This window comes from Lissotriton helveticus, chromosome 12 (genome assembly GCF_964261635.1).
Source record: "Lissotriton helveticus chromosome 12, aLisHel1.1, whole genome shotgun sequence".
NCBI lineage: Eukaryota > Metazoa > Chordata > Amphibia > Caudata > Salamandridae > Lissotriton > Lissotriton helveticus.
This window is the reverse complement of record NC_136073.1, coordinates 686222603-686249041: the sequence shown is the minus strand read 5'-3', so window position 1 is coordinate 686249041 and position 26439 is coordinate 686222603. Positions and strand designations below refer to the sequence as shown.

At 44.5% G+C, this 26439-nt stretch overlaps 1 protein-coding gene across 5 annotated transcripts in view; it reads right to left on the bottom strand.

Annotated features, from left to right (window-relative positions):
* SF3B3 (splicing factor 3b subunit 3) overlaps positions 1–26439 on the bottom strand; it is a 126519-nt gene that overhangs the window by 25941 nt on the left and 74139 nt on the right. For all 5 annotated transcript variants that reach the window (XM_078671197.1, XM_078671198.1, XM_078671195.1 and 2 more), the window contains 7 exons: positions 19012–19155; positions 12584–12706; positions 11867–12021; positions 9775–9949; positions 7926–8131; positions 3601–3754; positions 2390–2515 (listed from right to left, as the gene is read on the bottom strand). In XM_078671197.1, the coding sequence (XP_078527323.1) occupies positions 2390–2515; positions 3601–3754; positions 7926–8131; positions 9775–9949; positions 11867–12021; positions 12584–12706; positions 19012–19155 (1083 nt within the window). The remainder of the gene's footprint in view (positions 1–2389; positions 2516–3600; positions 3755–7925; positions 8132–9774; positions 9950–11866; positions 12022–12583; positions 12707–19011; positions 19156–26439) is intronic.

The following is a 26439-nucleotide window of genomic DNA, read 5'->3' as shown; positions in this document are numbered from 1 at the left end:
TGCAAGATGGGGGGCACTGAAAAATGAGCGTTACTTCGCCTCCAGCACCTATGGGGTGGAGGTGATGAATTAGGGCACACATCCTTTTCTCACTAAGCTTTTCCCTCAGGTTCTCTCGCCCAAATGTGGAGGTTTGAACCAGGGGCTGCCATCAGCAGATTAGAGGTCGCATTACAAAAGCAACAGGGCTTTGAAGTGTCTCTCTCGAGCAACGTGCCTTTCCGGGGAGGGGGGGGGGGGGGACGACGACGACGAAGAGGTGCAACGCCTCTACCCAGTATGTGCATTGTTTCTGGTGTCAAGGAACAGAGGCTCTCTAGCCAGGGGTCCAGAAACATGTCTGGTGGTGGATGGCTGGCTGCCTACAACTGGTCAGAGACCCCACCAGGGTTAACAGGTTTTCAGGAGGCACCTGAGGTGCCCTCAGAGTACATGGTACAATAAATCACACACTGGAATCAGTGTGGATTTATTGAGAGGAGTAGTTTGGCACCCATCACCCCCGTGTTCAGTGAAGCCCTCATGGTGCTGTGGAACTAGAGTTGTCGAGTTTCCAGCACGTGTACTCTCTATGACTTTCCTGTCACTCACACTATTAAGGAATGGACTTCAATATTGTTGGGGCATAGCTGCTCATACAGATATGCCCTCACCTGTGGTATAGTGCACCCTGCCTTAGGGCTGTAAGGTCTGCTAGAGGGGTGAATTGCCTGTGCCTCAGGCGGTGCTGGCTGGCATTGCACCCCCCTCCCAGGGGCATGCATGCTGCAAGGGCAGTGGCATGATCCTAGTGATGGGGTGGTCCCAGGTGACCCTCTTCAGTTCCCAGGCCCTAGGCACCCAGGGTACCACTTACTACGTACTTACAGGGAGTAGAAGTATCATTTGGGGATATGTTTTTAGGGAAGGAGCACTGGCACAGGGGACCTGGATGGCAGGGACCATGTGCACTACAATCGAAACCACATCAAAACCAGGCAAAAAGTGGGGACTAACCATGAAAAAAGAATGACTCTCACACCCAGGCACATTGACAGCTGACGGAGGAGTCACTATATCTTGTAACTCAAAAGACTTCTTTTAAAGAAAAATATATTGCAAATATCCAAGCCCAACACTAGATGGCAGAAGTATGCAGAGTATCTACAGCCACACATGCTACCAACAATAATCTACAGGATATTATCGGTTGAAAGGGACAAGTGCCCACTCTTGATACATTTATCAAAAGGCAGTATGGTGCAAAATGTAATGCCTGTGTAGCATTCCCGGGTCTACAACTCAAACTGTTTGATGATACTGGCTAAATTATACCCATCATGTGCCTTTGTCCACTAATCTCACAGTATGTTGGCACTTTTTAAATTGGCCTAATTTCAGAAATAAACATCAACAGCATACTCCCAGGACTGGTGTCCAGCATGGTATTCATGCACAGATACAGTGGCTGGAATGGCACCGCCTTAATTGCATGCTCCTGAAGCTGCATTGTACAAGAGCCCCATCTATGCAGCATCTCCTCCCTTGTAGCCACATCCCAGACCGATCATAATCATCAAAGAGCGGCTAGTATTTTGAGAGTTAGAAGGGGCGGGGAACCAAAACACAGAAAAACAGGCTTCTTTCAATGCCTCTCAGGAGAGCGGGAGACAACTTCAGGACAAACCTGCAAAATGCTTGACTGCTGACGACCCTAAGTTCATTTATCTTTGCCATTGCATGCGTACACATGCAAACAATGGCAATTTTGAGATGATTTTAACACACTCAAAGAAGACCATCTGCGAGACCATCTGCGAAGTGACACATACATGCTTTGCAATGCTGGTGGTTGTTTTAATTTACCAATCTAACATGGCAGCCGTTCAAGTTAGATCAGTATATTAAAATCTTAAAAAAGAAAATATGAAAGGAATGCTAAGTGTGAAAGGATGCATGTTGCTGGCAGCACTTCGCAGTGGTCGGGTCCTCCAAAAAGAAACAAAAAAAACTTTAAAACATCACATGGGGAGTAGCTGGGAAATGGGATGGGTGATGAGGCTGGGACTAAAAACCTAAATGGGTTGGGTGTTTGTGGGAGTATTACAACAGGGTGCAAGGGCATCGCGGAGAAGCTGATGAAAGAGCAGCACATGACCGAAAGAGCAACACAAGTTGAGGGGGGAGAATAGAAGAGCGCAGAACGTGAGGGAGAGTGCAACATAATTCTTAGCTATTTAAGGCAGAAAAACGGCATAGAACAGCGAGAGATAGAAAACAGATTTTGTAGCATTTGCTCTGGGAAATCGGACATGGGAGAAAACTATGGGCAGGGAAACATACACATATATTAGAAGAAAATTCAGAGATAAATATTCCATTAAGAACCATTGAGATGACTGCTGCTCACCTTATTTTCACACTTTCTCAGAAGTTTCTTCTTCCCCATGTCATACACTCGCAAGAGCTTCCCCACTCCGATAAGGACACGGCCCTGGAAAGGAGCAATGGCAGCAGGAACCTCTTCCACAGAAGTCTAGAGGGGTGACAATGGCATACTTAATTAGAGAAAAAATACATGGTGCTGGGTAGCCAGTGTTTTAAGCCTCCATGTCTGTAAACCCTGAACAGGCCTATTATGCATGAACAGAAAACTCCAGCAGCATTTAGTGAAGCACCATGTCACAGATCTACAAACTCAGATGCCCCCTTAACTGGGTTTTCAATACAAGAACGGTCTAATCAGGACAGCTGAAAGGAAAATGCAAGTCCAAACCTGCCTTGACAGTAAGGATGACCATGTGCTGATGATGGGTACATGAATGAAAGTGTGAGTTTGCATGTCCTCAAAATAACAAAATACAAAAAGGGTTATTTTGTTTCTCCTGGCTAACATTACAGTAGAAACTGGTGTACCCTCACAGCATCATTGGAGCCAAACACTAACCTATCTTCATTAAGTCAAGAAGTAGCACAAGCATACATTAATCTTCATGTCGTTTTCTCTGATGGCACTACATTTCCTAAAGCATGGGAAGGCAGAGAGGGTAACACATGAAGCCACTATTATAAAAGGTTTAAACTGACATGTGGATCTTTTCTGAAGCACACATGCAGTTGATTAGATTACAGCCCCATGTCATAGATGGCAGTGGGCAGCATGGATTCCCAAAGGGTTTTACAATGAATATGCTTTACATTACACAGTGCTCTCATGTTACTGAGGTCACAAACCTGTCACAGACACAACAGGATGGGAAAGATGTTTAAGTCTGGTTGAGTTTGGTTTCGTAGACATTAATTAACATTGCCTTTAAATGTGAACCATGACATTCAGCAAAATAGGATATTCACTTCACCAGCAAGAGGTGTCACATAAACTTACAAGGCACAAGTCAAGAGGCCACACGCGTTCCTCGCCTGGTACCGAGTTAGGCTGTGCATCAACAGCAAAAGCTACCTGATCCAAAGAATATTCAAGCTTATTTGTGGGCCTAATGATCTACCAGTACGAAGCCAATCGCTACTGATATGTTACAAATGCCGGAGACCAATTATGCAGAGGACTCCATCGTCCAATAGTTTCTTTGAATTAGACAACAATGTATCAGAGGCTCTCACCTTGTGCAAGAACTCAAGCTTCTCCCCGTCCACAAGCTTATAGGTGTAGATGAAGCCACCAGCAACGGATCGTGGATTGAGGATCAGGTCTTTGGCCACGCCCACCAGCACATGCCAATCGTCACCACTGTTACTAAATTTGCAGACTGCAACGCTGTGCAAAAGAAAAGGCACAGGTTTAAGAGCCCCCTTAATACTTAAAGCCCCAAAACAGGTTTGCAGATTAAGAACAGAACCAAACACAGTAATGATAGACCACCTCAAGCAGATTCAAGGACAAGACAAAAACCCACAAGCAGGTTGGCTGGCAACAGGTCCAATGAGAAACAAACACATTACTATATCTTCTCTAGGATCACAAGTTGCCAGAACATGCAACACTGAAAAGCTGCCGTGTACAGGGTTCAATGCAAACCCAAAGAGCTCCATTTGTGGTAGCGTGGGCATGCAGCCTTAGGCCTAACAGAGGAGTGTAAAACATTTGTTGTGCACACTATGACCAATAAATGACACGACTCAAAAAGGAGATCCACACAATTTTTTTTTAATGAGCTTTGCTCCAGATTTACTTTAAAACCAAGATCTTCACAAAAAGCCAAGTGTTTTTAAATAGAAATTATTTTCCATTGCAACAGTGGACAGTGCAATTTCAGTCTTTGCCATGTTAACCTATGGAGGCAAACAATAATGCGGTTCTACAGGCAAGCGAACAACGTATAAATCCAGCCTTCCGAGTTGCAGGGGCAGCAGAGGGCAAGGTTCAGGTAAACACTGCACCAGCAGCAGCAGCACAAGAGTGGCCGGGTGCAAAGGTCAAAGTTGAAGATCAGCATTAATGTTACCCAATAGAGAAGGGGGGTGCTTGAAGACACACTGCTTGCAGGTAAGTAAAGCGGTTGCAGGACTCAAACTTTGGAGGTTTAGGCAAACCCGGGGGGCCCACAAGGCAGCACCAAACGTACACCAGCAGCAGCACAGGGGCAGCCAGATGCAGGGAGCAAACACGGTGTTGTGAGCCCACTGCAATTCAAGGAAGCAACACTATTTGGAAACCAGGCGAACTGGAGGCTGCTCGAAGGAAATCAGCGACCGCAGAGGTAAGTTGGGGTGCTGTCGGTCATAGGGACACCGTCAGTCGTGCTGCTCAAGGCTCAGGGTTTTTGGGTGCAGGGGTGTCTTTTGACATCAGGTTTCTCTTACTAGAGCCGGTTGGGGGAGCCTTTGGATTCATACTGCAGGCTGTGTCATGGAGTCCAGGAGGGGTTAGCCAACAATAGACTTGAAATTGCTGGGGAACCTTTTCTGGATCAGTGGGCCACCCAGACACAGGAAGAATGTGTTGGGTGCAGAGTGGTCAGGCATTGCGGATAAAGCGTGCACCAGAGTCCTTTATGTTGCTTTCTTGTGGGCAGAGCCACTGGCCTCGGGAGTTCTGGTCTTCTTCTAAGGCAGGCAGTCATCCTAGGGTTGTCGAGGGAACTGGCTGCAGGACAGATGTCGTTCTTTTCGAAGGGTCTTTAAAGCTGCAGACAGGCCGGTAGGGCTGGGGCCAAGTCAGTGGGCGTCGACAGTCTACTCTGTGGAAGAGGTGTGGCGTAGCAGCCGGGGTGCCCGACTCCAGACCACAGGGTTCACGGTTCGATCCCCGACTGCAGGTTAGCCCAGCACCATGTGACACGGCAATAGCTCACTTAATATTCCTGACGGTCCTCAACACCGGGACACCTCTGCGGAGGTAGCTGTGCGCTTTACAAATGCTGGTATTTCATTTCATACTATGCACGGCATCTTCTTAGATTGGTAGGAATCAGTTACAGGGTCTGGGGAGCGACCTAAATACTAGATCTAGGGGCATTTTAAGGGAGTGACCGGTAAAGCTAATCAACGGGCACCTTACCTGGGGTGTCTATACCCTCAATTATCCAACCCTCCTGTGGGAGGGGGCACAGTCCTATCCCGGATTGGAGGAGTCCCCCCAACTTCAAGATGGCGGGGACTGAAAGATGTGCTTCACCTCGCCTCCTTCACCTCAAGGGTGGAGTTGGAAGAGGTAGGCAAACAAGGTGATGGACGGAGCGCTGAAACTTTTCAGACACTCACCCCCAGTCACCGATCTGGGTTGAATCCATCATCATTCTTTAGCTCACTTCGCCACCTCAGTTTAGACCCAGCTATATGCAAATCATTCTTGACCCTGTGCCTCATGGGAACAGTACAGGTGGATCTGCCAAGCCTGGTCTTCCCAGAACCGGAAACAAGCATCCTGGGACTGGTTTCTGGGTAGAACCCTTCATCAGCCAGGCTAGCTTGAATCCAGTGGCAAGGGTCCCACGTCTGGGCATACCCTGCCAACTTAGGGCGAACAAAGCAAACACAAGCAAAGAAAAGCACACTAACTATTCATCCTAGTTTTTACTGCCGGTTTTCCTACCTAAAGTGGGAGTGTAAACCGGGGATGCCATCTGCTGCTCGCAGCAGAGGCTGGGGGTCGCATTACAAAGGTGGCAGGCTTTGAAGTTTCCCCCTCGAGCACTGTACCCATCCTGGGGGAGGTGTGGCAACTCTACCCAGTATTTGCTTTGTTTCTGGTCCCAGAGAGCAGGGGCTTTCGACCCAGGGGTTCAGACACATCTGGTGGTGACAGGCTGCCTAAAGCCAGTCAGTGACCACACCAGGGTTGGTAGATTTTCAGGGGGCACCTCTGAGGTGCCCTCCGAGTACATTTCAATAAATCCCACACTGGCATCAGTGTGGGTTTATTGAGAGGAGTAGTTTGGTATCAACACTACTGGTTTCAGAGAAGCAGTCATGGGGCTGGGTCACTCGAGTTGTTACGTTTCTAGTCCAAGAACTCTCTGACTTCCCTGGCACTTACAATGTCTAAGAAGAGACTTAAATTTTGTAGGGGCAAATCTGCTCATGCAGATATGCCCACACTTATGATATAGTGCACCCTGCCTTAGGGCTGTAATGCCTGCTAAAGGGGTGACTTACCATAGGCAGTGCTAGTTCGCATGGCACACAAGCAGTGTGCCATGTCGACTGTTGTTCTATCTGTACCAGGCCATGCATTATGTAGTGGCAGGCTGCATGGCCTAGATGAGGGGACCCTCTTCAGTCCCAATGCCCTAGATACTCACGTACCATTTACTAGGAACGTACAGGGGCCTGAAGGGACAATTGTAGGACAGTTTTAGAGAAGCACTGGTACAGGGGACCTGGTTGGAAGGGACATTGTGGTCTGGGACTGTGCACTTCAACCAAAACCACATCATTTTCAAGCAGAAGGGGGAGGGGAGGAGGGAAAGAGGAGAACAAGAATCTAACAATAAGAAAGTAATCATGAAACCGGCAATAATAAATAAATGCAGAAAAACAGAAGAAAGTGCTTTTTCAAAAACTGTTCCACCATAAAATCATGCCTTTGAATATTCCCATACTGGATCTTTGAACACTTTAAACTCTCCCTCCAGACTCCCTCCCAAACAAGGAGTTAAAATAATGCAAAAAATAAAAAGGCTGCAGTTGCATCAGGTATAGTACCACTCTGAATGGAAGCCTACTGATTGGAGCTCCTTTTTAACTTATGCACTGAATAAAGGATCTTAAGAATAACCAGAGAGAAAAGGATGATTGAACTAGATTATCAATTCCCAAGGCCTACTACTAGCAGATGAAGGGAACAATAATCCTTCCCAAGCGACCATTTCTCACATTTTTAATTTTACTGAGGGCATCTTCAACAAATTCCTGATTGGTTGACTCCCCCTGTAATCTTATACCACACTACCAACAGGTTAGATCCCCTTCTAGGGTTTCCCGTAAGTCTTACTTTCCAGTATGGGGGGGGCAGATTTTCAGCAAATCTCTGATCAGTATGTGCATTTTCAGAGAGATATGATGTCTGGTCTAAATGAGGAGGTAACCCGGTGATCAAGTATGCCACCACTGATTGGTGAGGGTTTTACATCCTAAATAGGGACCATCTCAGAGTATCCCGACTGATGTTTCTCCAATCTTCATCAGTATCAGCCACATGAGTTTGGTTTGCCTTAATTTTTGTTGAGCGTTGTTGAAGGGAGACTGTATTGCAGACTTTTAAATTTCTGCCATCCCCCCTTGGTATATTATGTAAATACAATTCAGTTCCTCTTGTGGAGTGAAGAAATCACAGGATAAAGAGACTAGATCACCACAAATACCTACAGTGTAAGAGGAAGAAGCATGAATGTAATTTGAAAAAAACATTAATGAAAGCATTACGCACATTTGCTCTGACCAACAGACGAATACTTGAAAAACACTGCTTGCCTCTTTTTTCATACCTGAATGCCGCTTCATTCTGTTCCAGCTGCACTAAATCTAGGGTGTTGCCTTGGATGGGATTCATTATTCGCACAATAGATGCCCACTGCCCATTTCCTGCCTTTGGGGCTCCAAAGATGGATTCTGGGAGGTTTTCATTCAGGAATGCGGCAGCCATTTCAGCAGCAAGCTCCCGTTCATCTTCTCCTGCAGCTTCCACCATTTCCTAGAAAACAACAAGGTTAGAATCTAATAACTGCGCCTGGACCAGCACAGCCCCAATTTATGTAAACTGACAGAAAAACCTAATCATCAGGAATTACACATGCACTCCGAGCCACCTGTTCAGCTTCACGGAACTGCAATATCCTTTTTAAGTTTGGAGGACTGTAACACAGGAAAAGGCAGTCAACGACTACATTTCAACATAATCTCACATAGGTACACTCAGGTAAACTGCCACTATATATGAAAGGTATACAGTGCTTCAATCCTCTTCCTTCAGTAGCAGCTTTCCCTCTGAAAGACACTTAAAAGAAAGTTTCTAATAGTGGAGTGTGGATGTAGAGGCTGATGACTGGCAAAGGTCATAAGTTGGCTTTATTTCTCAGTCGCACTCAATGAACGAATGAATGATGCACTTGTACAGCACTCGGTCACTCGTACTTGCTTGAAGGCACTAATTGGGTTAGTTAAGGGAGTGACATAGTGCATCAGGGGCAAGAAACAGCCAAGCCTTTAAACATTTTTTGAATATTTCTTTGGTTTCAATTAAACAGAGGGAACTGGGAAGTTGGTTCCAGGCTTTGGAGCCCAGCACCCTAAAGGACTTTCCAGCTCTGGATTTCAATCTGAATGTCGGGGGCCTCAAAAGATTGGCGTTGGAAGATATTAATGTTCTCCGGGTTGTATAGTGATAAAAACCAGGCCGCAAGATATTTGGGTCCGGTGGACTTAAAGGTTGTGAAAACTAGCAGTAGAATTTAAAATAGGATTCTTTTGAGGATGGGTAAACAGTGGAGTATTTTTTTAGGATGACTGACACAGAGCTCCTCAAAGGAAGTTGCAACACCAGTCTAGCTACTGCATATTGTCCTATCTGGAGCTTGTGAATTAGGTGTTTGGGGGCAGTCTGCCTAAAGACTTTGCAGCAGTTGAGTTTTGACGTGATTAGGGCGAAGTCTTTGGTTTTCCTAGTGCCAAGAGGAAGGAAATGAAATAATTTTTGGCGGGATTTAACAAGATTGAAACACTTGCCTGTCACCTCCGAGGCTTGTGGGTAGAAAGATCAGTATCAAATTTGACTCCAAGGTTTTTTGCTACCTCCACAGTGGCCGAGGATGGAGTTGGGCCACTATTTTGTGAGAAAGAATAGATTTGATGAAAAGTAGTATTTTGGTCTTGTCGATAATGCATTGGCGGTGACTGTTTTGCACATAGAGGAAGATGTTGAAAAACCTGTTCGAAAGTGGAGTTCAATCTAGCATAACTCTATATCGAAGTTAATTTTCAGTGAGACTTTCTGCAGATTACACCCAATGGCCACTGCTTACACTAAAAGGCATGGTTTAATCTCCTAAATACTTCATCTTCAGTTTTTCCTACGAATCTATCCAAAAACAGAAGCGCTCTGCAGGCCAAATGCCTTAAAAAAGGCTATGGGACAATCACGCCTTAAAGCATCAATAACTACGACAGCTGCCTTCAAGCAAATCCCAACATATATTTTGAGCTGTGAAACCTCTGCAAACAAAATTGATAACATGCAGTCCACAAAAATACCCAAGTCCAACAGCTTCTATTCTGTGACAACTTGGAACCACAAAACTTGTTGACCACTTGAAGGATATTGCCCTTCCCAGTACTTACTTCTGCCATTTGCTGCTTTCTCTGGGCTTTGGTGGCTTCAGTATATGCATTGTGGTCGGACTCTATGATAATGAGGTTATTGCTCTCAGGGTGAATGACAAACTTCCTGGGTGTGTATTGTAGTGGAAATGCCACCTGATTGAACACTGCACCAAGCTTTTCAAGTGCCAAAATCCTATAGGAAGAGTAAGGGAAATTATCATATGAAGCTGGAATGGATTTACTATCACATGAATGCATGTAGTTTAAAAACAAGCATATGACTAAAACCAACATGGGAACTAAAGAATAATGCTACTTAGACACAGATCAAGTTTGCTTTCTGGTTTTAGTACCAGGAAAGAGATTAATTTCAAATGAACAGCCCGCAAAATAAGAACAGTTTTTCTTTTTTTGATTTGGCATTTGATGGTAAAAGGACGAAACTGAACATAATTTAGGGCTGTTAAAAGCTTTCAGTTAGTAGGCTGGCAGGAACATGTTCAGCTTCTTGCAGTGGCACCTATTAGTTACCCTGAATTGCTACTGAAAACATTTTGGAGAAGGCAAATGTGACAAAGGGTGAAGGCAAGGAATCCGGACACAAAAGGAAGGGCGAGGATGCAATACATTTATCTATTGTAACATCTTTTATATAGTGTTTGCTGTGATAGAACATTGTCAGAATTCTTGGAAACTGCGCAACCACTTTTCCCCCCATTGATTTACTGTGAGGTGCTAAACATAGGTCTATCAATCAAGCAGGACTTCTAAAGCATAACTAATCGCCCATGAGAGTATCCAGGCACTGAGAACCTGATGCATAGGAAAGGTTCAGTTGAACAGACAGGTATTGAGTCCCTTCCTGAATTCCAATAGCGAGGATGAGGTCCGGAGATGAAGGGGAAGCTTGTTCCGTGACTTCGCGTACAAGTTACAATAAATCCCACATTGGCATCACTGTGGGTTTATTGCGAGGAGTAATTAGGTACCAAACACTCCTGTGTTCAGTGTCACCATGGTGCTCTTGAACTCGAGCTGTCGAATTTCCAGCCCACATACTCTCTATGGATTCCCTGGCACTTACAATATTACGGAGTAGACCCCAATGATGTAGGGTCATTTCGGCGCATGCAGATCTGCTCACACTTGGGACAGTGCACCCTGCCTGAGGGCTGGTACGGCCTGCTAGTGGGGCGAGTTACCTATATCTTCGGAAGTGCTACCTGTTAGTGTGCCATGTCAATTTTGTCTGCAACAGGCCCTTCATGCTGCAGTGGCAGTCTGCATGGTTTAGGTGAGAGATCCCTAGGGGACCCTCTTCAGTCCCAATGCTCTTCGTACCCAGGTAGCTGTTACCAAGGACTTACAGGGGGGCCAATAGTTTTTAGGGAAGAAGCTCTGGCACAGGGTACCCGATTGTAGGGCACAGGGTCCCTGCCACTCAAAACCACATCAATACCAGGCAAAAAGTGGGTCGCTAACTATGTCAAAAGAGGCACTTTCTCACACATGCCGTGCAAACAGAGAGCAGAAATATGTGGCAGGGGTCATCACCTCTCTGGGACTCTGTCTGTAGGAGACTAGCATGGGGTAAACTACACTGCACCAATCGCCCAATCCGCAGGCTTCATGCTGCAAATGACCAGATTCTAAAAGTGTTCAATAAATCAAAGTAAAACTGGAGAAATCGCAAAGTTAAAAAAAAAGATGAAATTAAAGAAAAAGCAGGCACTTGAGGGTTCTTCATGAAAGCAGCCAACACACAAGGCCATCCACCTAAGCACATTAACATGGAGTACGCCCGTGGAATCTGAGTGGGTGTGGGCACTAGTGCAAAAGTATCAAGTGTCAAATCTATTTAGGTACTTTAATATGCACTTTTAGTAAATATTTTAAAGGGAACAAGACCATATAAGTAGAAATGATTAAGATTTGGGCTTGAAATGTAAAGTTTATCAGGAACCTGAACAGACACAACAAGGGTATTCAAGGTCAGCACATGCTTGAAGAGTGAACACTCAGCTCCTCAGGAAATAAAGCTGAAACTAATTATTTTACTTTTTTTTTGTCTCAGAACCCAATGTACATTCAGACCCCAAATCTCATGTACCTTAGAGTGTTGGTGGAAATGGCAACAATGCCCTCAGGACACTGCTCGGAGGCAAAACCTGAGGCAAACTCCAATGTCTCATATGACAGAGGTGTGAGGTGGAAGCGGGACTGGTAGGAATAGCTCAACCACGAGCGGCTTGACATGGCCAGCACCTGCAACAAAGCAAAGATAATCAACAGTCAGCCACAATGTGTAAATATCACACACTGGAGTAAGATGGTTGTGCTGAGGAACACCTCTAACTTACTGAGTGGGAGCATAAAAACAGACTGCCACAACACAGAATAAGGTCTGGCCAATGTCTGGCTGGACATCCATTGCATCAGTACTACCACTGAATGCACTCCCTCCAGTTATTTCGTATGGATAAATCTTATAACTCAAAAGGACGCTTCAGGGAAAGCCATATATTACATTATTCCAAAACAAAAGAATAAGAAGGAATAAAGGTTGTACAGACTGAATTCACAGGCTGGCCCCTTTGACTAGATAAGGTACCAACTTGAGGCAGGCTCGAGGTTGCACACATCCTAAAGGTAGCCACTCGCACAGAAAGGTTAATTTAAGAACATCTGCAAAAAATCAACTATTATTAAGGTAGGAAAAAGAACAAATGGTTCTCAGAACGTGGCCTTGGATTTCTGCTGACTTCTTTTGGGGGAATGACCACGCATAATGTCCCCACAAAATACAAAACAAAAAAAAAACACTTACCGCCTCTTGCCCCTGCATTCTCACACGGAAGAGCTTTACAGGACGGGAGCCCAAGTATCTGGTTCTGGTGTCAGACAGGTCTCCGGTGACAGGGTCCAGTACTGTTCGCAATAATACTCCGTTCTATATGGAAGAGAGTACAAAGGCATTAAGCTGCTATACATGGCTTCGACATGGTGGGTAAAAAAAGTGGCCACACATGAGGTGGGTAAAAAAAGTGGCCACACATGTGGCAGGCTAACACCATGGTCCATAGGCAGATTTACATGATGCAACTAGTAATGGAGTCCTACATCTCAAGAACGAACAGTGCAATAGTGCAACAGGAATCCCAACAGGTGCTGCAGATCATAGTGCCTTGGTTAAGATGTGTAAAAGTCGTAGATCCGTAAGAGGTGCTGCTGCTGGTCACAGGTGAATGGTGGTATTTCAAGTGGGATACCAGAAATGGAATACAAGGAAATGCTGTGATCACTGATGTACATGTGGTGAGCTGCACGGGTGTCCAGAGACTGAAAGGAGAGATTTGTGCATGTTGGCATTTAGGGAACTGTGGAGCTGCTAAGTTCCTGTATGTGAGAGTAGACTTGCATTATGAGAACTATACCGAAATATAGATATTGGTACATCATAGCAGTTGCAGACCCATCTGTCTATGCACAGACAAGGCAAAAAGACAGAATGGGGATGCCTTAATTGTTTTCCTCCGGTTCGTAAAGGGCTGCTTCAGATCAGAAATTCTCATGGATCGGACCTTTCTTTTCAGTGAAACGTGCTACACAAGCGATACAAAAAGACTGCTATATGCTCATGCCAGCGCACTTGCTATTTTGAAAGGGATGACATGCCCAGGATTACAACTGTGCTCCTCAATCAAAGCACTGACCCTCTTCAGAGATCAAGCATTTATCATTTCTAAACCCCATGCCAAGGACCGCACAATGCAGCGGTTGTGGAAGCCTAGTCAGAGTTGTGCATAGCCCTTCTTTGATAAGAGGCACAGTTCTTTAGAGTGCAACAAACTTGTTGAACTTGGGATCCAAAAAGGTTAGAGTACAGCAAGAAAGCGGTCAGGCTTATTATTCATGCCAACGAGGGAGATGCTGCTCTGAAAGCCAAAAGAGAAGTGAAAGACTGCGGCTACCTATTTTAGTCTGGGTGCACAAACCGCAATGAAACATACTAGCTCAAGAAGTGTGTACACAAACTGCAGCTCCTCTACACTGTCGGAGACAGACTGAGCATGTAGAGCAGTAGCGATTTATCATTTGCTCTCCCCCTCATCAGGCAATCTGCTTGATCACTCCCTATAAAGCATTATTTAACCCACCCTAAAGAATACTATCCTCTGTAGTTTGAGAGATATCAATCTCATGACCCCATGGCTGTTTGTAGTGCATGTCACTGTATTGGCCATTTGAATAATAAACAACAATGTTCAAGATCAGAGATGATCGGATACCTTGAGAGCTCGATGGACTGCTCTCAGCAATTTATGTGATGTGAATTTCCCTTTTCTGACCATTGGACTCGAACAGACAGGGCTTTCTGTTAAAAAGGGACTCGGTTACATAAAAATGCTCCCTTGCACCATGAGATTTGGAGCTTGTCATCAAGACTGTTGTTCTCCTGAAACCACTGATCTTCCAGACACTGCTAGAGAGGTTTTATATAGATAGCCTTGCTTTCAGGACAATTGAAATGCAGGAATATATTGACCCCAGTGGGGATAAGGTACGGCGAGCTGTTGGAGTGGCACTCTTTGGAAGGTGGAATTTCTTCCAAATTGATAGCACTCTCCTCTGAAGGAACCCCTTTTCTTTGTACTGTTTGTAGTATTGCTCCCAGATTGGGTAGAACTTGAATAAGCGATGCAATGAATTTGTCTGATCATTAGACTTTGATGCCATGAAGTCCTTCTCAGCTGTGTGTGCAATGAGTACTTCTATCTGTCAATAGTCTAGGGACACAAACAAATTCCCTGAATACGTAGGTGGGCTAGCAAAATTGCCATGCATTTTAAAAACATGTGATGAGTGGATTTCAGACCAAAGGGAAGGACAGCCTACTGATAAGGAGATTTTCCAACTACAAACTTCTTATACTTCCTATATTTTGGGATATTGGAATTAGGAAGCATATATCAAGCAGATCTATGGCTAAAATCTAATCGCCTTTTCTGAGATAAGGAAATATAAGATGGGGGACTTGTATGAAAAACTTTGCCCTTTTGAGACACTGGTTTGTCTTTGGTAGATCCAATAATGGTCTGAATTCTCTTTTCTGACCCTTTTTCATAATCGGGAAATAACAAATAGATTCATTTCCCCTTGAGCAAGGGAAGAAACTGGCAGGATTGCCCACTTCTTTAATAATATGGAGATTTTTCCCCAGGGTGACTGATAGAAACTCAAAGTTAGCTTTGGTGGAATCAGAAGTTGTATGCTTTACACTATGTGGCCCCACTTGTCTAAGTTTCACATTCTTCTGGTTGAAAACTTATCAGTCCACCAACTGGTATGTTGAACAAAAAGGAGTGGAAGGGAGGTACTGAGGAGTCAGAGGTGGTTGTTCTTAGAAACTTTCAATTGATAGCAGCAGTAGAGCCAAATATACCACCTATGGTTCTGGTAGGACCAGCAAGGGGACATTAACTTCCTAAGGTAGTAGCAACAGTCCTCAGGTTTACACAGGACCTTGAACTTTTTTGTGTTTTTTTTATAACTTGTTTATTGGTTGTTACAGCCATACATACAGAAGTAGACAACATTGTCAAATCAAACAGGAGATCATTTGGGCAAGGATTAATGTAGATTATTTGTCACATATCAACACATTTCTCAGTATTCCTCCGCATCTCCAATTCCACCACAGGGATACACAAGGTTCTCCACGATATTTATTCCACAATGACCATTTCCGGCCACATTTTTTTGGGGTACCCCCTAGCCACAAATACCTCTGTCACCGCCAGCATGCACCTGTCCAATTCTTTTGCCCACCCGGTGATGAGCGGCGGGTTTGACCCCCCCATTCTCACGCCAATTCCCGTTTATCTAACGTGTATCCCAGTGTTGTGAATTGCTGTTCAATTTCAGTAAGATCTGGTGCCTCCCATATATTAAGCAGTCCCAATTGTGGTGTCAGCACTAACTCCTTTCCCAAGGCCGTCCGCATATGATCTGAGGCTCCCTCCCAAAGTGTATGTATTCTCGGGCAGCTCCACAGAAAATGGTATAAGGTGGCCTGCTGTCCGCACCCCCTCAAACATAAATCGTCAGGTCTAGAACCTATTTTTGGCAAGGTCTTCCCTGTCATATATGACCTATGAAGCATCCTGAGCTGTATGAGCCTACATTTAAGCATGATGGCCGCTTCTCGAGGGGACACAAGAGCCTCCTGCCAGTCATCACTTTTATCAGGCCCAGGTCCTCTTGCCACCGCTCCCCGAGCTTTGGAAAGGTGTCTGGTAGGTTATTACACAGCTTCTTATATGTGAGGGATATCACTTTGGAACTCAGAGGTCCGTCTAACAACCGGTCTTCCAATGGAGACGAGTCAGGTATGTCTTTAAGGGATTGAAGAGCCGCCGAGAGCGCGTGTCTAATTTGCAAATACCTATATAACTCTCCCTGAGCCAGACTATATTGGCTCTGAAGCCCCCCAAATGTTAGTATGGCCCCTTTCTTGACCAGGTCCTTCACTGCCGAGATCCCTATTAGATCCCACTTGTCGAACCCGGGCTGGTGGCACAGCATACCCAATTTCTGCGTGTACCACAGTGGTGTCACCTTCGTAAGAATGCCCGTCCAGCCCAGGCGGGAAGGTACTATACACCATCTGGACAATGTTTGTTGGGTGGGTCCAAAGAATTTCTGTTTGCGTTTCCTGTCACTGTTATACAAAGCCCCCAGGTAACCGGAGCTGTCTGTTTTTTTATCAGTCGAGAGCACATGCTTGGTCGTCAGGGAGGTGGTACATCCACTGATTAACGGTCACCAGCTGTGCCGACAGTCGTATGCTATGCCACCCCATCGTAAGTTTCTTCAGAGCCACCAGGGTGGCCTTTCCATCCCACAGCAGCGTGCAGAGTTCCCCTTCTATTGAGGAACTCGAACCTTTACCTTTCTTCAAGATTAACTGCTTTGAGTAGGTCTGCTTTATTTTTCAATCTGACCATTTCTTCATAGTATCGAAAGAGGACAGAGGGATTTTTCAGGGATGTAACCGCTGCTCTACATATCTTCCTTCCCACCACCTCCAGCCTCTTGCTTTCTTTATTAGGTGGTGCAGAGGTTTCAGGAGCAGATGCATCCTTTCTTATAACCTTTGCTAAAAATAACAGTTCTGAGATCTGCCGTGAGAAGTCTGGACATGAGCCCTGACATCATTCTGGGTAGATGTGGCAAATTAAGAGGTTGTGTATGAGTCTTTAGAGGTCATCATTTGTGATGACCTTGCTAGGAGGCCCTGAAAGCTGAGGAAATTGATCCACAGAAGAAGATAACTTTAAAGGCTTCGCAGGTATCACTGAAGCAAATGCGGACATTTAAAATATTAACACAGATCAGGGCAACAGTGAAAAGTGCTGGGACACCGTTGTTGAATACTGCAGCAACTCTAAATGGATAAGCTGGATCGACAGTGAAGGAGCCGCCATTAAGTGCCTGGAGTTCTTCGACACCAGATGTCCTGCTGTCAAAGACATTGTAGAGTGGTACAGGTGTCTTGTTGTCAACGACTTCAATGGCAAACATGTCAAGCTCAATGCTCTCAACATCATAGTTGTCAATGACGATCGGATTTGGAAAAGATGAAAACGAAGGAGGCAATGTTTTTTCTGATTTTCACTTATTTGAATCTCTCCTCTGTGGTGGTACATTGCACTGTTTGGCACCTTACCTGTGGAACCAGAGAGTTCCCAGGAGGGCTTTTCAGATTCCTTTTCCATTTGCCCAGAGTTATTCCAGCCTGATCAAGTTCTAATTCCTTTCTCAATCCTTCAGGGTTCTTTCAAACGCCTCACAAAATCCATATTCCTTAATGGAATGAAAAGGCTGATGCACTACAAACACTTGGTGTGGTTCAGAAGCAGCCTACTTCCTCCACAGGAAGCCCTGCACAAATCTAAGAACAAAAGCTGCACTCACTTGCCAGGTATAAAACAAATTAATAAAGACATCGATTGAAACCACAAAAAGTTGTTTGTAAGGGAGTATTTTCAGCAGATCCCAGTCACATAAGCGAAAAAATACAAAGTGATTGAGTGGCCACTGGCAATAGAGGGTACCTTGTGTAATGAAAGCTCCTGGAACTTTAAAGGGGCAGGAGGTATTTTTTAAATCTTGTAATGTAAGCTTATCAATCTATGTTTTTCCTCATTCGAGCTGTAGGAGGCAAGGTGTCGGTGCTGCAATACAGATTTGAGAAAGGGATTTTTGGCAACACAAAAAGTTTAAAATATTTAAAACTTTGACTACGATAGGTTTTTGGCGGATGTGTATATTATTTATGTAACACTGCCAAACTTATCTTGAGGACCTCTTTTGTGATCCAAATCTTGAATAAAGAATTGATTGAGGGCACTGTGCTACAATGGACATGTGGGACTCCTTGTCTCTTCAACTGCTATGTGGACGTATCAGCATGATGTAGTGTTCTGGGAAATTATTCTAACATGCATTACTATCAATGAAGAACCTACAATACAAAACAGCAAATACAAGGATGGATAGTCTAGAAAATCTACACAATAACTTCTGATTTTCCTTCAAACAGTACACAGCAGCACATGTACTTCAGTTAAAGGAAAACACATTAAAGTTTGTCCTCCTTTGACTAACAGCAGGCCCACATGACAACGTTTTCTCTTTTGAGGGGAACTTAATTTAAAAAAAATTACAATTGTTGGAATTCCTACGTACCAGTGTGAATGGTTTCAAATTTTGCTCAGTTAACTCGCTGAACGACTTTATAAAATCCAGATGGCAAAATACTTCACAAAAAAACAATAAAGAAAGTAAAAATACCTTCATAAAATATTTATATTATCTAATGAAATATCAAGGCTACTGGCCCCAATATGCTTCACAAATGCACCATTTGGCGCAATCTAAAACATTCCTTGTAGAAAGATATGGCCAATGTTCCTCTTGGAGTCACCTCACATTGTGTCATATTGTTTAAGTTACTAAAGTACAATGTTCAAGTACAAGGGGAAATTTAAAATCATTAAATACTTTACAAAAATTCTCTTTATGCAGGGAACCCCACCATTATATCAGACAAGGACATTTTGGAAAGCTGGATAGTGCCCATCTGACATTACAGCCCCTAAAAGAGTGCTTTTTAGCCCCATAGAAAGTTTGACAACCATTGCGATACCAAACACCAGATCAGAGCACAATCACGTACAGTGCTGCTCTCACCTGTAGTCCGATGTTCAAGTACAAGAAGCCAATTGATCCACGTTCCCCCAGCTCGTCTTGTTTCTCTGCGCCTCCCATTTCGACAATACACAAGGCTTCAGGCTGGGCAGGGAGCGCCTGCATACTTAACGGCTGCAAACAGTCCTATGAAACAAGAAAAGTACAGAGTAAGGCTGGGAACTCTACCTTAAATTCACTAAACGTTAGTTGACAGATGTACGACAAATAATTAGTCATGTAAAACATTAACATGCAAGTTTGCACTGAGAGCTAATCCAATCACACAAAACTGGTTTGTATGGCCAACAACCGAGTCAATGTCTCACAATATGGTACTATACTACCAATTTTGCTTATAACACCGGTGCTGGATGGAAAGTCCATAGTTTCACTATCCTTTCACTTGAAAATTATCTTTCGTAGTCCTAAACCTCCAACAGAGAAATATTGACTTGTAGCCTTTAGAATCAGAATAGGATATCAGCAGAAATTAGCTGACTAAAAATGTAATTCCTCAAGTACCTACAATGAATCTCCAGGAGGTCTAAGTAATGACCTAGACTGGTCTATCTTAATTCTTACCAAGACAGAGCACGTGAAGTAGGTATTGTACTATAAGTAAGTCAACATCAACGGTTACCACAAGTGAATAGCTGCCTTTCATCTGATGGATTAAGCCTCGCCCTAAATATCAGGTTCTCGGCGCTACACTGCCACCGTTTGGAAATGTTGAAGTCCTTGGAGTAATGCACCCCAAGAACCTTCTTATATGTGATGTACACACTTTGTAGAGTTCTACACCCTAATGCACTAATCTGCACTCAAATGCATGAAACCTTGGCTGTTACTCTTCCCTCAGATTTCAAAGCAGCGCTGAGAAACTTACACCCAGCAAATTGAAGAAGCAAGAGGCCAGTGACTAGATCTGAGAATAGCCTTAAAAGACGCTCGATATACCCATCAATACTGGCTATGGAGCTAATACAAATTCTGACAAATAAGGGCAACAGAGCAGAAACGGGATCTGCAATCCAAACCACCGTTGGACCAAAACTACAAGAGATACATTACTTAACTGAAAATCTTCCTTCATTTACTAAGTATTCTAGCTGGCTTCCGTGACCTTGAACAACATTCGGGTGCAAGTTCTGCAACGGCCAGCTGTAGGAAGCTGGCTTTTTATGTAGTGTATCAAAATGAAGTACACTATGTAGAAAGTCCAGAGGACCCTCACTGGCATACAGGGCTTAAATTAATAATCCCAAATGCGCTCTTTCGTGGTAGTGTGGGCAAGCAGTTTAGGTTTATCAGAGGGTAGTGTTAAGCATTTGTTGAACACACAGTCAATAAATGAGGGACACTCGAGAAGAAACTCCAGACCAACTTAGAAAAATAAGTTATTTTTATACATATAAACGCCAAGAAATTCGTAATTGGGTAAGTACTCTGAGATATCAATTTCTTTCAAGTAAAATTGTAACACAAATACGTTTTTACGTGGTAATGCTTTCCTATGGAGAAAGAAGCATATACTGCATAAAATTACCTGCAATCGTATTACGGGGGTCTCCTTTAGGACTTAAGGTGCGAGGGGGCCAAGATCCAAAGTACCAACAGCAGTTCAAGTTTACCTGACCTTGTGTGTCTGCGTGCAGAGGTGCTGTATGGGTTGGTAGCCTTACAAGCTACACCATAGGCAAACAGGGAGGAGAGGGGAACACAGAAAAAGGCTTCAGAAGGGGACATGGGAGAAGTCTGGGAGCTTCCAACGAGGGCTCAGTTCGTGATGGCCCTGGGAGCAGGGAGGGTGGGGTACGGATGGTTTTCGTGGCCGGGCACAGGGTGCAGAGTGTTTTGGTCGGCTGGGCATGTGTATCAAAGACACTCATTCTTCTTGGTTAGACTTGCAGAGGGAAGGGCAACAGGACAGCTGGGACATTCAGCTACCTTTGCAATGCTGACGTTCCTCATCGGCTGGTCAGTGGTTTTGGCATTGGAGTCCAGATTGGACTTCAAACAAGCTCTGGTTGCTGCAAGGGGTCCAGTACCCTAGGTATTGGTGCAGGGAGGCTCTGGTTGGTCCTGGCGTCTTGTTACTTGGCAGCGAAACGGATCTGACCTCATGGAGCACGATGACCTCCTCCTGGAGGGCTTCTGTGTCAGTGGTCCTGGTGGTCACCAGAACGGTGAACCGGACATTGTGGTCAGAGCCTGCAGGAAAGTGGCTCCTCCACTTCAGGTGAGATGCTGATGGCTTGGTGAAGTGCTGTAGGCCCTCTGAGACTTTGAAGATGCACAGCTGCAAGTCAGATTGTTGTGATAGGAGCAGGCAGGGTTTGGGGCCTAAGTCTACCAGTAGTCCACTGTTCTCACTTCTTCGTCTGTTCTTGGTCTTTTTTTCCTAAGGGGAATCCGAGTTCCTGGTGTCAGGGGTGTGACTGGCCTGGTGGTGGATCACTTTTCCTTGCATAGCTCATTTCCCACCTGGTGCCAAATAGGCCTCAGGGCAGGGGGTGGCATTTCCCAGGTCTAGGGGAAGCTCAGGTCGCATATCAAAGGCAGCAGATTCACTAGCCATCCTTCTGGAGGAGGTGTGAACAAGTCCTGCCAGAGCAGGCATTGTTTCTGATCTCAGAGAACACAGGCCCTCACCTCCAGGGGGGTCAGAAACTCATCTGTGGTGGCAGGCTGGAAGATACCAGTCAGTCTGCACATAACAGGCAGGTCGGTTTTTAGGGGGCACCTCTAAGGTGCCCTCTAGGTGTATATTTTAAATCCACTACTGGCATCAGTATGAATTTATTAAGACAAAGTGTTTGATACCAAACACCATAGGTTTCACAGAAGCCTTCATGTAGCTGGGGAACTCATAATGACCAGTGCCTAGAACATATACTTAGGATGGCTTCCCTGTTCACTTGTACTATCTAGCAATTGAACTACACAGCACGGGGGCAGATCTGCCCATGTAGATATGCCCTACCAAGTAATATAATGCACCCTGCCTTAGGGCTATAAGGCTAGCTGTAAGGGTGACTTACATATACTGCATACAGTGTCTGTCAGCATGGCACACTGGGTGTGTACGATGTAGTGTTTTCACACTTGTTTGCACAATTTCACACAGCCTGCAATGGCAGTCTGCATGAGTTTGGTGGCGGGTCCTTTAGGGTGGCACAATACATGTTGCAGCCTTTAGGGACCCTCTTTAGTACCCATGCCCTAGATACCATTTACTTGGGACTTACAAAAGGTGCTAACGGTCTTTCCAACTGGGGAATATTTAAACAGTTACCTTGTTTTAGGTAAGGAGCACTGGCACCGGGAGCCTGGTTAGAAGGAACCCAGTGCACTTCAAAGTTGCATCAGATACTAGCCACAACGTGGGGAAAACCATGTCAGAAAAGGGCACTTTCTTACACAGGCTAACAAGGGAAAAGGTTCTGGTCCACAAAAATCTAAATAAAAACACACGCCATGGAGGCTCTCATGCATACAACAAGGCCTACATTTTATCTTGAGGTGTTGATGCACCCGATAAAGCATCTCTCAAAGGTATTCAGAAAACCAGGATTTGGACTGCAGGTGCTGGTTAATAAGAGTACATAAAATTTGCTCGAGGTATCAGCTGTACTCTTCTGCAGCATTATCTTGCAACTAGATGGGAGGCAGAGTACAATAATTAAGTACTTGTTTTGTATTTATGTCCACCCACAAAAAATTACTAAATAAGTTATTCAAATTTGAGCAATTGCTGACTGGCTGTTACTAACCTGCCTGAATGATCATCTTTCAAGGCAAAACAAAATGTTGGCAGGCAATAGCTTTAGGAACAACACACTCCACTGCATTCATTGAAGTGAATGGTCAAGATGCCACTCCCTCCACCAAACCTTGCAGAAGTCATACTTACCAAATGGGTAAGACAAGAAATACCCCACTATCTACTTTAGGATGACTAAATACCAAGGCTTTTTAAAAACTGGATGGGGAGGCTACATCAATTCTTGAAGACAGCGCTCTAGGTGGTGATCACTTTCAATGACCTGAGCATGGGAGTTGCAGCAACATTTTAACCCAGTTCTATGTAGCACTGAAACGGAGCGGAAAAGAAACCAATAAACTGTTCTTATGGCTTCTGAGACAGAGGTACACAAAAAAGAAATCGAATTAGTGGAGCTACACATATGTAGACAGAGGGCACATCACTAGCTGGACTTTTCATTCTTGTATTCCTTAAAGTGGAGTTAAGCAAGGGCACTGAGCTTCGCTTGGATAATTTCCCAACAACATCTTGAATATATAATGCTGACAGTACTTCATCATGGTGATAGACAGTGCGCCCAACTTCCATTCTATTTTACAGTAAGAGTAAATGCAGGAAATTATTGAAGTTGTGCCCCCCAAAAAATTAAGACACTTTTGAACCACAAGAATAGTTGCTATGAACAATAACAGTTGTAGAAATTGTTGAAGGGAATAAATCAAATGAGATTCGGGGCCTCAATAAAACAGTCCTGCAATGAACTCAGCAACATTTTGGGTGACCCTGAACTAGCGGAATGATGGATTGAATAGAGACCTTGCGTTTGTCTTGGATGACAATCCCCTTGAAATAAAAAGGAAAAAAGAGGGAGTAGGCCTTTGTGCACTGGTAATTACTCCACATATTACATCAGTCCTGACATCTTCTATGACATCATTGATAATATCACTGCTATGAGAAAACTGTGCACGGCAGGGGCACGAGTTATAGTTACCTTAGGGCACGAGGTATAGTCCGTTCAGGTACGTTTAACCATAACTTCTGAATTTCTATGGTTTTCTGCATGCAAAATATAAAACTAACTAACATCCTTGGAACGTTTTTTTTTTGCGAATTTCTACCTGTAACCTTTGGTTTATGTAGGGAACTTTTATTATTTATTTTTAATGTTAAGTAGTATTTAATTACGCACAACATGAAAAATAAAGATCAGGAGTCCACTGCTAGCACCCCACAGGGCCCGACCCGATAGCCCTAACAACCAAGAAGAAAGGAGGGAGTAGTGTGAATAACAGGAGGAGCATAGCCACGAAGTACTCCGTCCGGAGCAGATGGGTGGGACTCAACATATTGGACATCTGACCTGACCACACATATGGCGAGAAGTGCAGGGGGTTCCTAGTGGACAGCAGCAGGAGGTGGAGGGGGGGAATGTTGGGAAGTTGAAAGGGGGGGCATCCACACATTACAAGGAGATCAATACATGCTTAGGACATTCCACAAATATATTAGAACAGGGTACGCACACTATGGATTAAACAAGGGCTACTGTGTAGCAACATGCATAACTATTATGTTAACGATAAAGAGCATGAAGGTTGACTAATACAATTAGTCGAATGATATACAAATACCAATAAAGTTTGTTTAAAAAAAAAAAAGTAGTATTTAATTACCCTATGTTAAGCCTTCAGTTGCTGGCACCCAACCCACACGGTCAAACAGTGCCCCCTCCCCCCCCCCTGCCGATTTTGGCCCCAGGGACCCCGTCGCCTCGGCAGTCAATGGTGGATGCCCTGGTTCACTCAGGACATCCAGTGTCCGGTTATTGGAGGGGGTGTGGGGAGCACCAATGCCCCCGAAATCAAAGTGGGAGCTGACATTGTCCTGCACATACAGAACCGGAAAAAAATGCTGCTCCTTTGTGTGCTGGAGCAATTTTGTTTTATCTGTGTCCCAGCCCGCTCTACAGTGGGCAAGAAAACAGATAAAAAGGCTGCTCCCACCAAGCAACAGCAAACACGCTATGCCCAGAGGGTAGGCAGCTCGGGACACAAGAGGAGCACGGTCGTGGGAGATGGGCCATTAATAATGGTTCCAGTTAGAGGTGGGGGTGAGGGACACAATCCCCATACTGCATATCGGCCATGTCCCGGGGGCAAAATTAGCCTGGGGAGGGGGAGCCACATGTCCCACCCCCCTTAATTATATTCATTAATACACCCCCAGGACCTGGCCCACCTGAGGGGCATATAAAAAACAAGCGCGGCAGCCCGCTTTTTTTTTTTTTTTTAAAGTTTACAGTGGATTTTCAAATCATTTACTAAAACGCTGCAAACAAATTGTTAAATATGTTTTTGTCCAAAGGGGTGGTTCCTTCTTGGACACCCCCCGCCTACCAGACCTAGGGAGTTGGGGCATTTCTATCCTCCTCCCTTGTACTTTTAAATGTTTTTTTCCCCTAAGATGGCTTCCAGCCCTTGCTGGATGAAGGGCTGGTAGCCAATCAGATTCAACATGAGATCTCAGTCGGATTCGATGACCCTCCATGTCCCTTGATATATAATTGTTTCTCTTTAACAACGCAAAAACTACTGAATGGATTTGCACCAAATGACAAAATGCACTCTTTCTGGACCAAGATATAGCTTTCTGCAACATTTGGTGTATTTCCGTTCAGCGGTTCGGGCTGTAGTCGTGTTCAAAATACGTATGAGAAATTGCATGGGGAAAACGTGTTTTGGCACCCCCCCCCTTCTCTGCACCAGCTTGACTAATCACCCTGAAACTTTCTAAACAGCAGCTGAAGTGATTAGCAAACTAGTTTTGAAACATTCGTAAGGATTTGTCGAACGCCTTGCCCCAGCCACTAAAATGACATTGCAATAAGAGAGCTTGTGATATTTCACAGGACACCCTGGTGGAGAAAACTCAGTAACCAAACCCCACCAATATTAAGATCAGTAAAACCAATTAGTTATAATAAAGTCTGTAGGAAGCTGGCTCTTTGTGTGGTATGCCAATAACTAGGTATATTGTGTAAAGAGACCAGCGATTCCCCCAGAAGTAGACAGGGCTCAATGTAAACTCAAAGTGCTCTCTTTAACACAGATGCGTTTAAGTCATTTGTTATACACACATTGACCAATAAATGACACGACTCAAAAAGGAGACACATGCCTATTTTAGATAAATAAGCTTCTTTCAAGTTTTATTTTAAGACCAAGATGTATGCAAAAAGGTAATTACGTTTTTCAGGAAAAATACGTTACACTTTAAAAAGTGGACAGTGCAGTTTTCAGGTTTAGCAATGTTAAGCTATGGGAGGATAACAAGAATGCAGTTTAGCAGTAAGTATTGGACTTACAAATTCAGTCTTGGGGTTCTAGGGTCAACACCAGGCAAGGTTCAAATCAGCACCAAGACTGCACCACCAGCAGGCACAGAGACAGCCAGGTGCAGAGGTCAAATTTGTGGTCAAGCACCCTATGTTAATAAATGGAGACAGGAGGTAATTGAAGTTGTGCTGCTCACAGGTGAGTAAAGCAGTGTCAGGAGGCGATTTCCTGGAGTTAAGGTAAGCACAGGGGGGCCACGAGGCAGCACCAAACGTACACCCTCAGGGGCACAGTGGCGGCCGGGTGTAGAGTGCCAACACAGCA